The following is a 16,090-nucleotide window of genomic DNA, read 5'->3' on the forward strand; positions in this document are numbered from 1 at the left end:
CTTCCTGGAAGAGGTGGCATTAGACTGTGCCCTGAAAGGCAAGATTGGACCTATAGATTCTGTCACTTGCTACTTGAGAGAACTCAAGAGAAGAAAGAATGGATCAAAATATCCAACTGTCGGCATTACAAGGAGTGTGTCGGCCATGTGGGCAAAGCCACCGCCCTCTTCCAGGGCACCCAGGCTTGTGACATTCCCTCCATCCCTGGGGTTGTGCCCATTTATGGGTGGTCCAGCGGACAGTCCCAACAGAGGGTTCAGGCCTTTGCATTTAGACAGAAAGGCCAGGCATCCTCCACGGAGCAGTTGGGAACAAGCACAGGGCAGTGGGCAGGCCCCGGGGCAGGGGAGGCAGGACGGTGGGGAGGCAGCAACTGTCTGTGTCTTTCACAGGCCACAAAATCCCAGGTCCTGTCTCTGCCTCAGCCCCTCCAGGAAATCCTGTCATTCAGCCAGGACATATATACAGTTCAGAGGGACCAATTTTCACCAAGATCCTGGATTCGCCACTTTTCCTGTCTAGAGGCAGCTCTCTCGCCTCTTCTGGTTCAATCCAGGAAAACGAAAGGGAAGACTTTGAAAGTAAACACTGAAATGCGAAAGAATCTGCTGGGCTAAGTTCAAATAGCAGAGCCCTCTGACAGGTGCCTGGCACCAGGAGGAGCGAGCACTTCCTCAACATGCTACCGCTAAGGATGGTTTTGCTTGGGTTGATTGGACAGACTTTCTGCTCCCTGGCTGAAACCACGGGACAGGTAAGATGGAACTTTCATATATTTTTGATTTGTTAATTTTTATGATGTGTTCAAAAGCTTTTCATGTTCCCTTATGGTCCTGGGTAAAGGGTCCTGCTCTGGACTCCATAAATCCAGAGAATGCTGGTGAGAATGTTGGGGTGCTACCCAGTGGCTCTATTTCACATTCCACCTCCACGTCGGAATCTCTGATGTCATTGCCAGCCTTCCTATTCCCATGGAGGATTTCGGTGTGGTAGTTTTTGTTTATTTTAATCATCTCATCCCCTACCATCTCATCTTTCCAAGTTAAAAAAAAAAAAACTATGAGTGTGGAGAGATGTTTCTGGGGAATTCCAGGGTGGGTGACATTTTGAAGAGGAACACAAATATCAAATATCTGCAAGAGTCACCAGGAATTCACCCATCCTTCCACCTTCCACAGCTGTGGTGGAAGTTTCGAGGGCTACCTTCCTGGTAGCCCTTGTTCAATACATCAGCACATCAGGACCTGGAGCAGGCTCACAGCTGTCCCAGCAAAGTGACACTAGATCAGTGAGCACCAATCTGGGGTGATTGATTTCAAATGCACTTCGCAATCTCTAACTTCCGATTAAGAAAGAAAATTTAAATATGACTGTGCCTCTGCACCGGGCAAATTTTTGCCAATGAGTTTACTCCAATTGACCGTCTCCTGATTCTTCCTCTCATGAAAACCTGGGAGGATGCCTGACATCCACATTCCAGCTGGGAAGTAGGGGAGGGTGAGTTTGAACTGTGGCTTTTATCTATCTGTTTAACAGATATTTCAGAGATGAGTCAGGATGCTGCACAGTTTACAACTGTTCAACTGAGAAAATAACTTAATTTCAGGAAGCTCAGCCCCTCCCCTGATGGTGCCCCATGAGTGACGGGAATTATCAGCACCCTGATTTTCACCAAGAGCTTGCTTTTGTAGACCTGGTTCTTGCAAAAACAATCAGTGTCTAAATTGTGTAAAGCTGAATTTGCTTTTGCAGAGGGAATGAGTTTATAAATACTGAATGAGAGGTACATGAGTCATTCCATTTAAAAAAAAAATGGGTAATTGGAAGGTCAAGGGATTTCCTAAGTAGAGAGTAATAAATCCAGCCTGCTAAAACAGAAAAGTCAAAGTAATGTCACCCAATATAGCCATTTAAGAAAAAGACTGCCCTTAAAAATACATTCTGGTGTTGTGACAGTTAGAAGGGATTAATTCACATTGTATCTAAGGGTGGCTTTTATCATCATTCCACAAAGAACATTCCAGAAATATTTGGGTTCCTAAGGATCACCCCATGAAAGCTTCTAATTAAAACAGGTTTTATTGTGCCACTTGGGTACAAGTGAAAGGGCCAATGAAGGAACTAAAGGACTAATAACTCACAGTGTGACCTCCAGCCAGTCAGGCACTGTGTCTCACCTCAGTTCCCCTACCCTAAAACGAGGAGGAGGATGATATTCACCCCCACTATCCCTAGAGTGGTAAAGTTCTAATACAGTGACCCCTTTAGAAGTGCACATCACCCTATCTTGTTCTGCACACGTAAGGTTTCTTCTTATGCAGGCCTTGCCTATTTCAATGACCTGGGAAGTAGCAACGGGGGTTCTATACCTTACCGTGCTGGGCTCATAGCATGAGCCATGGGACAACAAGATGTCTGGGATGTCGTCCTGTCCTACAAGGGGCTTTTAAGTGGAGAGTCAAGACTGACCTAGTGGGCTCCACTGGGCCAGCCAGAGGAAGAGTTGAAAAAGGAAAAGAGATGACTGTGCGTTAGGGGCCACGATGGTGTTGGTAGGGCCCTGCAGGGTGCGGGCTGGGTAGCTGAGGGGCCAGAACAGAACACTCCTGTGAGGACAGACACCAGGCCAGGCACAGAGGTGGGATGGAGGAGTCTTCCAGAGCCAGCATGTACTACTGGCCACTCCAGACTGTGTGTCAGGCAGCAAGCTCCTGTTACACCATGGAAAGTTCTCCATAACCTCAGGAGTGGCTATTGATATCTCCCTCCACAGGCGATGGCATGGGGTAAGGAGTTCGTTCAAGATTGCACACTTGAGAAGATACAAAGCTTGCCTCCAAAGCTAGGTCTCTTGACTCCCAGGTTCAATTTGTCTTTGTTACACAAAGATGCTTCATCTTCAACTTGATGGAGGGCTGAAGGAAACTTGAGAAAAGGGGGAAATCCACACGAGAGTCAGCCCCAGCATCAGGAGCAATGGGAGGCAGGCCCAAAGTGGGTCTGTTTTAGCAGTTAATTCTGTGCCACTTTGCGTGGCTAAACAACTATCCCTGGTGGGCCTGCCTGGTGTCCCCAATTTGTTCGTTTAATCAGCAAGTGTAACTGGGTATCACTGTGCATTAGACACTATTTAGGGGCTCAGGCGACAGCAATGGACATGACAGAGCAGTATCTCTGTTCTCATAGAGACTACTTTCCAGTCAGATTGTAATCTAAAGGTCGCAGGAGCTATAGCCCCCATAGTTCTCAGCACAGTGCAGCCTAGAGCTGCCACTCCTACGGAGTCAATGCTGAAGAATACCCGTGAGGCCTGTCCTTCTGTGACCAACTGATCTTGATAACCTACTTTCCCATTCAAAACAGATATTCTGGGATATATTTCAGGTTTCTCCTTTGGATAAATGTGAGTAGTGATATGAGGTTACCTTGCAGGACTCCACACTCTAGATCAGGGATGGCAAGTCAGTACCCCTTCCTTTACCCACAGCCATGGCAGACATTGCTTGTGGATCCCAACACTCTAGCCAGTCGTTTTCAATCAACCTCATTACCATCCTTGACTTTCCATTCAGATGAAGCCAAGGGAGAAGATTGGCCAAGCCAGCTGTTGTGCAAGATTCTGATCACGGACATTGATATTTGTTGTTATGTTTGCACAGGCAAAAAGATGCGATAAGGAATCTCTTCTAACAATTAAGACCGAGTGCCTATCCTGCTCAATTAATTTTGGAGTTGAGTGCCCGGCTGGTTATACCAAAATAACCAACAACTCTGTAGGAGTTCGGGATTGCAGGTACTCACTATGAGAAAACAAGCAAGCCTGAGTCTCAGAATTGGGACTCCAAATTGAAGCTCCCTGTCTCGAAAACTGCAAAGTATTGCCATGATTATTCTCTAACACAATTTTGGACCCAAACTTAGGCAACTCACAACTTATGAACTTGGGTCTAAAGCACCTATTATCATTGATTCATATTGTCATACAAAATTGACTACCCTGATTTGCATATAAACATTCTCCCTTCCTCTTTCCCCTCCTATTTTTTAATATCTGGGGTTTTGTTTCATTTAGAAAGCGTTCCAGTTTGAACTTTTTAAAGGCCTTGGGTCTGGTAGTCATCTCACTAACAAGCTAGGGACCCAGATCCTAATGAGGACCCAAAGAAAGGGGACAAATGAATTTTAGCATGGTTGAATTCTCTGTGATGTTGCATTCTCAAAGATCTCTCATGATTTAAAATATTCATAGGATGATAAGTGGCTCTGCTTGCTGGGCAAAGGGTGCAGCCGTGAGGCTCAAGTACAAATGCAACTTTTTATTTATTCAGTTTACTAACTTAGAAATTAAACTTTACTGCTCACACCTGTAATCCCAGCTGCTCTAGATGCTAAGGCAGGAAGATCACAAGTTCAAAGCCAGCCTCAGCAAAAGCAAGGTGCTAAGCAACTCAGTGAGACCCTGTCTCCTAAATTAAATACAAAATAGGGCTGGGGATGTAGCTCAGTGGTCAAGTGCCCCTGAGTTCAATCCCTGGTACCCCCCCCCCAAAAAAAAAAGAAAAAAGAAATTAAACTTTACTCAATGAGTTAATTTTTAATTCAGAATAAAGAATGAATATTTTTTTTATTTTGTATGAAATGAAATCCTAATACTGTTATATAACACTATTTTAAATTCATATTTGTTTAATGTGACCACATGACATTCTAAAACCCAAATCACCATTTTTAATACAAATGCACATTTTGTAGCATATATTTTTAAGTTAACATTATTGTTAACTATAGGTACATCCTGGACAGTAGTTCCCTAGGACTTACTCATCTTGCATAATGAAAGCTTTGTGTCTCTTTGACCAAGCCCTCATTTCAACTTCCCTCCAACCTCTGTCAGCCAACATTTTACTGATCTATGAGTTTAATTCCTTATATAAGTTGGATCCTGTAGTATTTGTCCTTATGTGTCTGACCTAAGTCACTAGGTATAATATCCTCCAGGTGAACCCATGTTGCATACAAATTACAAGATCTCCTTCTTTTCTAAGGCTCAATAATATTCTAATATTTCATTGTGTGTATTTGTATATTATTTATGATCCACCCCCCATTTTCATTGTTTCTTGATTTTTCAATTTCTAACAATTAAAAATAATTCATGATTGTTATTCTATCTAGAAAACCAGATTCGTTCAATCTATATATTTTTAAACATAGGTAGGCATAAGCATCTAAATAAAAATATAGAGTAATCCCACCACCTAGAGTTAATCGCATTGCTGTGATCCTGGGTTAAGGGTTAATGTCCTCTCTCTACTCTCCAAGGTACACCTTTGAGATCAGAACATACTCTCTGCTTCTTCCTGGATGCCGTCATATTTGCAGGAAAAACTACCTCGAACCTGAGTGTTGTCCAGGTCACTGGGGCCCAGACTGCATGGGTAAGAGACACAATCTTTGCACTTTGGTACTTGCTTCTCAATGTTCTAGCATAGAAAATCGAGATGAAGGCAGCCAAATAAAAGGAGAATGTAAGCATCTTTTTCTAGAAATTCCATTAGTCTATATGTTAAGACTCTTTCTTATTCCATCAGTAAAGCAATCTACTGTAGTTAGAGATCTAGGTTTTAGAAAATTCATTTTTAAGTCAGGGAAAGGGACAATTGAAAGGTTATCTATTTTAAAAAAAAGATAACTGGTCAAAGAGAAGAAATGAGAATGGTGGTTAATTTCTTTAGGAAGAAACATCTCAAAGACCATAGTTATTGTTTGGCAACCAAAATAATCAATAAATAGCATAAAAATTGAAGTCCCAGGCTGGGGCTGGGGCTCGGTGGTAGAGCACTTGCCTGGCATGTGCAAGGTACTGGGTTCAATTCTCAGCACCACATATAAATAAAAGTCCATCAACAGCTAAAAAAAATTTAAGTCCTTTAGGATGGAATGTCAAACTCTGTAGTATTAAATTTATATACCTTAGTTTAAAGAAATTATGTAAAGTTGGGCTGGGGTTGTGGCTCAGTGGTAGAGCGCTTGCCTAGCATGTGTGAGGCACTGGGTTCCATTCTCAGCACCACATATGAATAAATAAAATAAAGGTCTATTAAAACCTACAAAATATTTTTTAAAAAAGAAAGAAAGCATGTACAGTTAACTGTATAAAGTTATATGCAAATATATGTGTATTTAAAAATTAATTCTGATCAGGTTCCACAGTATGAAAACTACCAATAAAGTTTCAGTCAATAATATGCCCAGACTCCAATGAACAAGCATAGCATTTTGCCAGCTGGAACTGAACTTTTACCCTGATTATTATAGACATTAATACTCAAACAGTGACTGAGTTCTTGCTGTGATGTGCAATTATGTGAAATCTCCCTTTTTTTGGTAGTCAAAAATCATAAATTTTATGATTTTTCATGAGTTTGTCACTTAGTCCCTATCTTCCATGATGTAATGAAAATATCTCCTTATGGTTCATTAAAAGGGTGAAATGTGTTCTCTTGCTTTTTCTTTCTGATTGAAGTAATCTAAGTACCATTTGTGAAGTTTAGAAAGGTCCAAAGAAAGAAAAAATACCAACTCATGCTCTGATTCTGCCATACATAGGCAACCCTAAATATTTTGGCTTATTTCAATCTTGGTCTTTTTTCCATAATCTTCTAAATAGTTGAGCCTATATGGTATGTATTATGTTGCCTCCTGACTTTTTTTTTCCTTAACTAATGGTTAAATGACTAATTGCTTCCATCTATTCAACATTCCTGGCATTAAGTACTAGTGAGGTTCTTGGCTTTTTTTATTTTCTGATACAATTCCTAAAATAAACCTTTCAGTTAGTTTTATCTCCATTTGCCTATGAGGGATCAGATATTTGGAGATTATCTCTTGCCCGTTCCTTTTGGGATGATAAGCGATAAGTAAGTTCAAGTTCAGGGCTTCCTGGTACCTAAGGCTGCTCTCTTTCCACCTCTCTTTCCCACTGCCTAAAGCAGAGCTCAGGAGAGAGAGAGCCTCAACGCACCTTTCTGATTCCTCTCTCTGTTGGTAGGTCCTTCCAGCCTGCAGTACACTCCTGGCCTTGGGAAGGTCAAGGTTAGGGATTTAGGTATCTGTTAACTGCTCTGTGCTGAGTTTCACCCAGCAAATTGGCGTATATTTCTAAAACTCTAGCCCACCAGAATCAAGGGTCCAGATTCAGTGTCTTTACCCAGACTTTCAGATTTCAGAGTCTTCTTTTCAGGTTAAAAGTGGTCATGACTGCAGCCGACTCTCACAGACATCCTGGTACAAGACAAAGAACTTTTATATTTGCCTTCCTCTTTCCAACCTGTGAAAACTAATCTGATGTTAAGGTATTAATCAGATGCACTGTAGAAAATAAAAAGCTTTGTCTAAGATGCATTATGAAAGTCAGCATGTCCAACAGAATGAGTGGCAGACCCAACCATAGGGGCAGAACCACACAGGACCTGCAACCCCAAGTTTTAGGTGTGAACTTAGTTGGATCAGGGGCGCCAATGACTTTCCACTTATGCCTCAATCTCCTTCTGTGCCAAATGGGGGTAACAAGTCCTGCTTTAGGAAACTATGATAGAGGTTTGCAAACAATAATCTAGGGGAAAGGAAGGAGTTGGCAAGTGTATGACACAACACAGGCACTTTAGAAATGTTCTGTGACTAAATGAATGCATGAATGGCAATCCGCAGACCCCTAATCATGAAGAGAGAATGGAATGAATGGTGCTCTTTCTCCGAGCCCTTGTTTGAAGGGTGGGTCATTTTGAAAACACACACAGGAAAAAAGGATTCAAAATCTTCAGCAGGTTTCATAGCATTGCTTTGTGCTCTGTGGGGCAAAGTGGCAGGGCTCACATCTATGATCAGAAAAATCAGAAAGGATTCTCTGAATGCTCAGCCATTTCCTTTAGACAGGTGTTCAGGCCAGAGAAGCAAAACACAAGAAAACCAGAGTCTGGACATTATTTCTGTTGTCCTCTCATTGGGGCAAAAGGGTACTTCCCTTTATCTTAATATTCCAAACATACTAAAAGTTACAAAAGGCTTCCTTCCGTCAGCTCCGGGAGAAGATAAACCCTCCCCGTGGCTGCATATTTCACCTCTCACGTTTTGGGTGATGACAGGCAAGGTCCTGTCTATCACTTTACATTTCCGCAAGGACAAAGCCATTTCTGAGCTGCTGACACGAGTCCACCCTCTTTTTTGAGGAAGCACATTCCCAAGCTCCAGAGTGACCTTGTATCCTAAGCAAACGGGCACTCACTTCCTTTGTAATACAACAACAGATTCACTGGTTCTCAACACCTCTGGGGACTTTGAAGATTATTTCAATAGTGTCTTACTCAGATTAGGAAATAACTGTTCGATCAACACTGAAAACTTAGAAAACACAGAAAAACACAATGATAAAAAAAAAATGACCCATCATCTCCTATCATGATAAAAGATGGTGTGGATTCTCACCTGGGGGAAAGAAATATCATCCTGACATAAGGAAGGTATTTTTACTTGAATTGAACTTGCTTGTCCCTAATTAAAATTTGTACTGCTTCATCAAGCATGCATAGGAAAATTTTCTCACTGACACAGAAATGTATTTTTAACTTTGAAACTTCATCATATTTGAACAGACAATATTCTGCTTGAGAGGAAACAGAATTTTCTTTATCTGTACATTTCACCAGGAATGTGATTGATTTGTGCAGCCACCCAAAGTAATGGAAGAGGCATGTAGGCAGAAAGGTCATGGCTAAGCTTGATCACGGCCAGAACAGCCTAAGAGAAATGGGGTATTTGGGGGGGTTTCTTTCTTAGGTCAATTTCACCAAATTCATTGACTTTTCTTTTTTCTGGACCTCTTTTTATTTTCCACTTCATGTTCGTTGCCATTCACTGCACAGGTTGCAAATAATGAAATAAGGGGCTGTATGGATTTGAAACCACTCTTGAAGAAAAAGGCTTTTTTTTTTTTTGGCTTTGAGTGATAAATGATGCTGAGTCCACATTAAGGACATATTTTGCTTTGTGCTTTGGTCTCCCAGGCAGATAAGACCAACCAGCTATCCATGGAATATGAGGAGATATTTTCTGCTAACCCTGAGCACCAAGTTTTTAAACAAAGGTGGTGACATGGAATAGGCACCTCTAGAGCCTCTTAGCAGAGAAAGTTACTGGGAGGTCCTTGGCCTCTGGTTGGGCAGGAAGTTGATTATCTTCCTTTTAAAGAAACAGTTCAGCTAATGATTTGCTGACAGTTTATAATGGCCCCATCTCCTGTGTGAGAAAAGTCATGATACAGGAGACCACCAGAGTAGTAGTCACCCAAAGGAAATGCGATAATGACTTAAAGTAGCCTTATCAGCTACTTCAGCCTCACAATGCGTCAGAAATATGCCCTCGTAGCAAATTCTGTAATATCTCTCTTCAAGCATGGTTGCTGAGACTGTCAGTTTTACTGTATGTATTATTTAGAGGGGCCCAAGGTGAAAGAAAAATGATTTGAGAAGCAGGAAATAAATTTATACTTTTGCCTTAAAATTTTTAACTAAAAGCCAAATAAGTTTTCAAATCAGGACCCCTAAAACCCACACACTCTTGCTACCTTTTTTTCCTAAGTTCCTTCCAGGATTGGCCAACTCATAAAAATCAAGTATTTATTGAGCACTTGATATATGCTACACATAATCACATATATGATAGGATCTATTCCAGTCGTGCATATAATAGGTCCCTAATCCCAAGAAGTTGACAGATTAATGAGAGATGGACACAAAAGCAATAGTACATTGTACTGTGAGCCCAGGCGTGGATGCTGGGATTTTGAAGAGTCTGGCAGCTCACCCTGTTTGCCTGCTCAACTAAACCAAACCACCCCGCAAAGGTCCCGCCTCCAGATACCATGGCACTGGGAGTCAGGGCCCATGTGTGGATTTGCAGAAGATACAAACATCAAGTCCTAATAATAAGTACTCACCCTGACCCTTGGCCCACTGAGTCCCAAGGCCCTGGGAGATGGGCTGGGCCAGGATGGAGCACTTCCTACAGAGAAAAATCTTCCATCCCCTGCAGATGAGACTCAGGAAAATCCCTAGGAGACAGAAATTTCCAACCAGCCTTCACCCTTAGCACACCTACAGGCAAACATCAGATGGCCCTGAGTGGCTAGAAGGCCACTCATTTCAGAAAAGGATGTGTTGGGGTCTCACCTCTTCAGAAATAAACCCCAAGGCCGGCCTCACTGGTCCCTTCCTGACCACAGCAAGAAGCACACAGCCTCCTTTCTGTGCTGGCTGGGCTTCATTTTACATTCTCATCAAGGTACAAAGGGAAATAACTGTGGCAGCTTTGAAAATAACAGCAGGGAATCAATGAATGTCAAACAAATCCATCAATTCAATGAACGGCTCATGGACATAAACCACTAAATACTATAAGCAATCCATACAAAGAAGCACAAGTTCAAGACTTTCCAGTCAGGCAGAACTGGGTGAGAATCCTCTGGATCTAAGGACTATGTGACCTTGTTACCCAGCCTGTGTATGCCTGAGTTTCTCTTAGGTAAAGCAGAGATCATAGCCCTTCACAGGGCTAAGGGTGAGGACTAAATATACTGAGCTAGTACATGCAATGGGCCAGTCATTCTATCCAGGATCTAGATTGCTCATAAGAACAACCACAGCGACAAAAATGAAAGATCAGGCAGCAGACGATGAACAAAGAGGAGTCGGGAAACCTTTTTAAGACCAACATCTGGTCCCTGGAACATGATTTGCTAAATGGATATCTGGACCTGAAGAATGTTCCTTGAACATTGCAACTACCCTAAAGCACCCAAATGAGAAAATTTAGAGATTGGGGCTTTACATCTAGGTCTATTATCCATTTCAAGTGAACTTGGACATATGGTTTAAGGGATAGATCAAGGTTCATTTCTTTTGTATGTAGATAATAATTCCAATAATTCCAGCAACGTTTCTTAAAAAGACTGTCCTCTCTCCATTGAATTGCCTTTGCATCACTGTAGAAAATGAGCTCATATTCTGTGTCTTATTGATCTGTGTGTCTGTCCCTTCACCACTCCCACTGTCTTGACTGCTACTGCTTTATAGCAAGTCCTGGAATCAGACAGTAGAAGTCTTCCAACTTGGCCTTTTCAACATTATTTTAGTTATTTCAGTCCCTTTTCTTTGCCATATAAGTATAGAATCACCTTATCAGTTTCTACCAAGAAATATAAATCCTGCTAGTATGTAATTTTAATTTTAGTACATTATAGTTACACAGAATTGTGGGGTTCCTTTTACCATATTCATAAATGCATCTAACAATTGACTCCATCCTGTAGGATGAAATTATATTGAATCTATAGATCAGTTGAGGGAGGACTAACATCTGAAAATATTGAATATTCTGATTCATATCCACAGTATTGTGCTGCATTTACTTAGGGCTTCTTTAGTTCATCAGTATTTTGTACATTTCAGCTTACAGATTCTATACTATTTTTGATACTTAAGATATTCATGGTTGTTGGTTCTATTTTAATGAATTTTTACATTTTCAATTGTTAATTATTCATGGTTACTGTATAGAAATGCAATCAGTTTCCATATATTGACCTTGAATCCTGAGAACTTACTAGTATTAGTTCTAATAATTTTTTGAAAATTCTTTGTAATTTTCCCCCATAGATAATTAGTTGACTGAAAATAGAAACCATTGTATTTCTTCCTCACCAAACTGAATGCAATTTATGTTGTTGTTTCTTTTAACCTTTAGTTACTGACCTGGTGTTTTCTCTGTTTTGTGTATTGCTGGGATTCAGTTGGCTAAAATTTTGTTAATAATTGTTGGGTCTAGTGGGCTGGGCTATGTAGCTCAGTGGTAGAGCACTTACCTCAAATGTGTGAAGCACTGGGTTCGATTCCAGCACCACAAATAAATAATAAATAAAATAAAGACCCATCAGCAACTAATATACACATATAAATTGTTGCGTCTATGCTCCTCAGAGATCTGGATCTATAATTTTCTTTGCTTCTTATATATTTGTCTGACTTTGCAATCAGGGTAATAATGTTCTACATATGAAGTGTGCTGGAACATGTTCTCTCTTCTTCAACTTCCTAGAAGGGTTTTTGTAAAATTGGTATCATTTTTTCCTTAAATGTGAGATATAATTCACCAATGAACCATTAGGATAGAATATTTTTTGCAAAGGATTTTAATTTCAAATTCTTAAGCATAAGGATATTCATGTTATCTAGTTTCTTCTTCAGTGAGCTTTAGTAGTTTTTCACTTTCAGTAAATTTGCCTATTTTGTCTATATTGTCACATTTATTGGCATCAAGTCAATCTTATTATGTTAGTTAGCTTTTCATTACCGTGACCGAAATACCTGACAAGAACAACTTAGAGGAGGAAAGTTTATTTGGGGCTCACAGTTTCAGAGGTTCCGTCCATGGTTGGCTGATTCCATGGCTCTGGGTCCAACAAGAAGCAGAGCATCATGGCGGAAGGGGGAAGCAGAGGAAAGCTACAGTAGCCAGGAAGTAGAAAGACAGAAAACAAATGCTAGGGACAAAATATAAACCCCAAAGGCACACCCCCAGTGCCCTACTTCCTGCAGCCCTACCCACCTGCCTGCAGTTACCACACCGTAGTATTGTGTTAATCTGTCTAATTATTAATCTATCAAATGGTTTCACATGCTGCTTGGGCTGCATGTCTCATATTGGAATCCTTTCACCTCTAAGCATCCCTGCACCGACTCCCGACCATAGCAATAATAGGGATTAGTTATCCCTTTCATGCTCTTAGGCTGGTGGTGAGGTTCCTTCCCTTATTCCTGCAATTGGTCCTTCTCCGCTTCTCCCCCGCCCCCCTCACCTTTCTGTAGATCCAGATTTATATCTGATTTCATTCTGTTTCTTCCAGATCCATTTCCTTGATCTTTTAGCTTTTGTGTTTGTCTGGGAAAAATCTTTATCGTAACTTGGTTTTTGAAAGATGTCGTTGTTGGAACATAGAATTCTAAATCGCCATTTCTGTTGGTTTTGGTACCCTGAAGATGCTGTCCCCTCCTCTAGCTTGCGTTGGAGGTCCCTTGTTAGACATGTCATTGTACCTGTGTCCTCACAACAGTGTCAAAAATCTTTTCCCTTTGGCTGTTGTTAAGATTTTCTCTTTTTCGCTGATTTTACGGAATTTTTGTGGTGTGCAGTTTTCTTTTTGATGCCTTTGCTGAAGGTTCTCTGAGCTCTTGGGACTGTGAGTTCACACATTGCATCAAATTTGGAAATTTTTGGCCATAAATTTTTCAAGCTGTTTTTCCTTTTCTCTCTTCAGAGACTCCGAGTTCACCTACATTAAGGTGCTTGACGGTGTCCCACGACTCTCTCACACTCTACTCCTTGTTTCTCAGTTTTTCTGTTTCATTTCTTTTCCATTGAAGTTCACTGAATCTTTTTCCTCGATGCTTAAACTGGTATTAATTCTACATAGTATGTTTTTTAAAAAATAAATTTCTAGTTGTAGACAGACACGATACCTTTATTTATTTGTTTATTTTTATGTGGTGTTGAGCATCAGACCCAGTGCCTCACGTGTGCTAGGCAAGTACACTACCACCGAGCCACAACCCCAGCCCTACATAGTATGTTTTTTTTATCTCAGTTATAATATTTTCGCTAAAAATTTCAAGTTATGTTTTATTTATATCTCTCCCTTCTATAACATGCTTCTCCTCTCTTCTGGAATACAGAGAATACAGTTATGACTGTTTTTGAACCTCTGCTGATCATGCGTGTAATTTCTGGGTGGCTTTAGTTTTTTCTCTTCATTATTCAGGCCTAGGACATTTTTTTATTTAATGCAGACACTGCAAATTTTACTTTGGTTTGGTGTTTGATATACTTGCATTTTATTAAAATACTCCTTCCCTAACACAATGTAACACACATGCACACACACACACACACACACACACACACACATTCTTAAGCTTTGTTCTAGAACAAACAAAACTACAGTAATCAGAGGCTGGAGATGCAGCTCCAGCATAGAGCTTTTGCCTAGCATGCATAAAACCCTGGGTTTGATTCCTTCACTGGAAAAAAAAAAAAGAGGAAGTAAAGAAGAAAGCAGCATAAAGGTACATTATAATCTAATTTCTGGGACACAGATTATTTGGAAAGTGTTTGAACCTGCTTTTAGGTTTTGTTGGATGAGACTAGAGCAGCCTTTAGTCTAGGGCTGACTATTCCACCAGAGAGGTGGCATCCTTCTGTGTCTGCTTCCCAGTGCCCCGTGTCGTCCAAGGTTTTCTGCTCCGAGTGAGGGAACACCTAATACCCCTGACCTGTGTGAGCGGGGTCTTAGCCCTTTATTCTCCCTGAAACTCCCCCTTCCCCTAGTCATTGGGATTGAACCCAGGGAGCTCTACCACTGAGCTACATCCCCAGCCCTTCTCATTTGGTTTTTGAGATAGGGTCTCACAAAGTCTCCTTGACCTTGCGATTCTCCTGCCTCAGCCTCCCAGGTCACTGCTGGAATCATAAGCAATGAGCCACTGCCTCCAACCGCCCCACACTCTCCGGCGGTTCCTTCCTGATTCAGGTTGTTTCCTGTCTGCCACATCAGTTCTCAGTGGTATGGAGAGAGGAGCACCTTGCCGGGCTCCAGAGCTTGCTCACCCCCTCTCTGGACAGCTCACTCACCTCTGGTTCTGCCCCGTGGGATCCAGCAAAATTCACCAAATTCCCCAAACTCCATCTCCCAACTGAGGGTACCACTGGGCTCCATCTAGGCTCCATCTGTTGAGACCAAATCCAAGCCGATTGGTCCATTCAGGATTAGGTCATTTTGGGTAAATGTTGAAAGCATCCAGTAGAGGGAGCTAGGAGGGTTCTGGTATTCTTCCTTTATCTCAGGATGTAAACCAGTATTATTTGGTTTTCCTTACTAGACTGGCAGGGCCATGGAGACAGGGACCAGCTCTGTGTGCCCCACTTATATACCCAAGACCTTACATCAGTCCCACCACCTCCCAGTACCACCACACTGGGGCCCAAACCTGCAGCATGTGAACCTTTAAGGAACACACTACACCATGTCCCAACATTGCACCCTGAAGCTCACGTATTGAAATCTAATCTCCAATGTGATGATATTGCATCTGCGATGAGATTATGACATGAGAGCAGAGCCTTGTGACTGGAATTAGTGTCCTTATAGAAGAAGTCCCAAAGAGCTCCCTGCCCCTTGCACCCATGTGAGGACACAGCAAAAGGCACCCTCTATGAACCAGGAAATGGTCTCCACCAGACACTGAAGTTCTCAGCGCCTGGATCTTTCCACCTGTACTTCCCAGCCTCAGGGACGAACACATTTCTGTTGTTTCTAAGCCACCCAGTCTGAGGTACCTTGTCATGGCAGCCCGAACCAACCAAGATAACGGCTTTTTCATTTTCTGTGAATGCTGATTCTATGACAGGAGGAGGGTGGATAGCAGAACACGCTGTGGCTCAGGGAAGCTTGGGGCAAAGATCTTTTATGATGGGAGTAAAAAGTCGGGGAGCAGGAAGGTAGGCACTTCCAGGAGAGGCTGGCAAATGAGTCTCTTATTACCGCTTCCAGCTGGGTGACTTTAGACAGGTCATTTAACCACTCTGTGCCTGTTGCTTATCTAGAAAGTGGACTTGAAATATAATTTCAGGGCATTTCTGTGAGCCGTGCACACACACATACGTTATTATTATCTATAACTCTGTCATTAGCTGTTTTGTGGAAGACACTTTTTCTTGCGTGGAATAATATTTGATCCTGCCTCCTTCACATAAACATATTTTGTGGTCATGGCGTGACTTCAGCATGGCGCTTGCAGATCCAGATACCTTATTTAAACAGGAAGAACCTAAACTGTCACTGAACCCATGTCAACTCACAGTGTGGACCAATACCAAGTATATGAAGAAAATAGAATTTTATTTTTATCCTCATTGCAGTAGTACCTTGAGTTTCTGTTGCTTATTTTAACTTCTCTGATTTTGGGCATCACAGTGTCTGAC

The 16,090-nt window shown here is 41.6% G+C and overlaps 1 protein-coding gene across 2 annotated transcripts in view; it reads left to right on the top strand.

Moving 5' to 3' along the window:
- The first annotated feature begins 311 nt into the window (after positions 1-311).
- Stab2 (stabilin 2) overlaps positions 312-16,090 on the top strand; it is a 155,287-nt gene continuing 139,508 nt past the window's right edge. Inside the window, exons 1-3 of one of the 2 annotated variants that reach the window (XM_046429260.2) lie at positions 312-755; positions 3,661-3,794; positions 5,324-5,439. In XM_046429260.2, the coding sequence (XP_046285216.1) occupies positions 681-755; positions 3,661-3,794; positions 5,324-5,439 (325 nt within the window). In that variant the 5' untranslated portion in view covers positions 312-680. The remainder of the gene's footprint in view (positions 756-3,660; positions 3,795-5,323; positions 5,440-16,090) is intronic. The other variant, XM_046429261.2, reaches the window with a different exon arrangement.

Source organism: Marmota monax, unplaced genomic scaffold (assembly GCF_021218885.2).
Source record: "Marmota monax isolate L192 unplaced genomic scaffold, Marmota_monax_Labrador192_F-V1.1 WCK01_AAM20220418_F8-fsc00051, whole genome shotgun sequence".
Classification (NCBI taxonomy): domain Eukaryota; kingdom Metazoa; phylum Chordata; class Mammalia; order Rodentia; family Sciuridae; genus Marmota; species Marmota monax.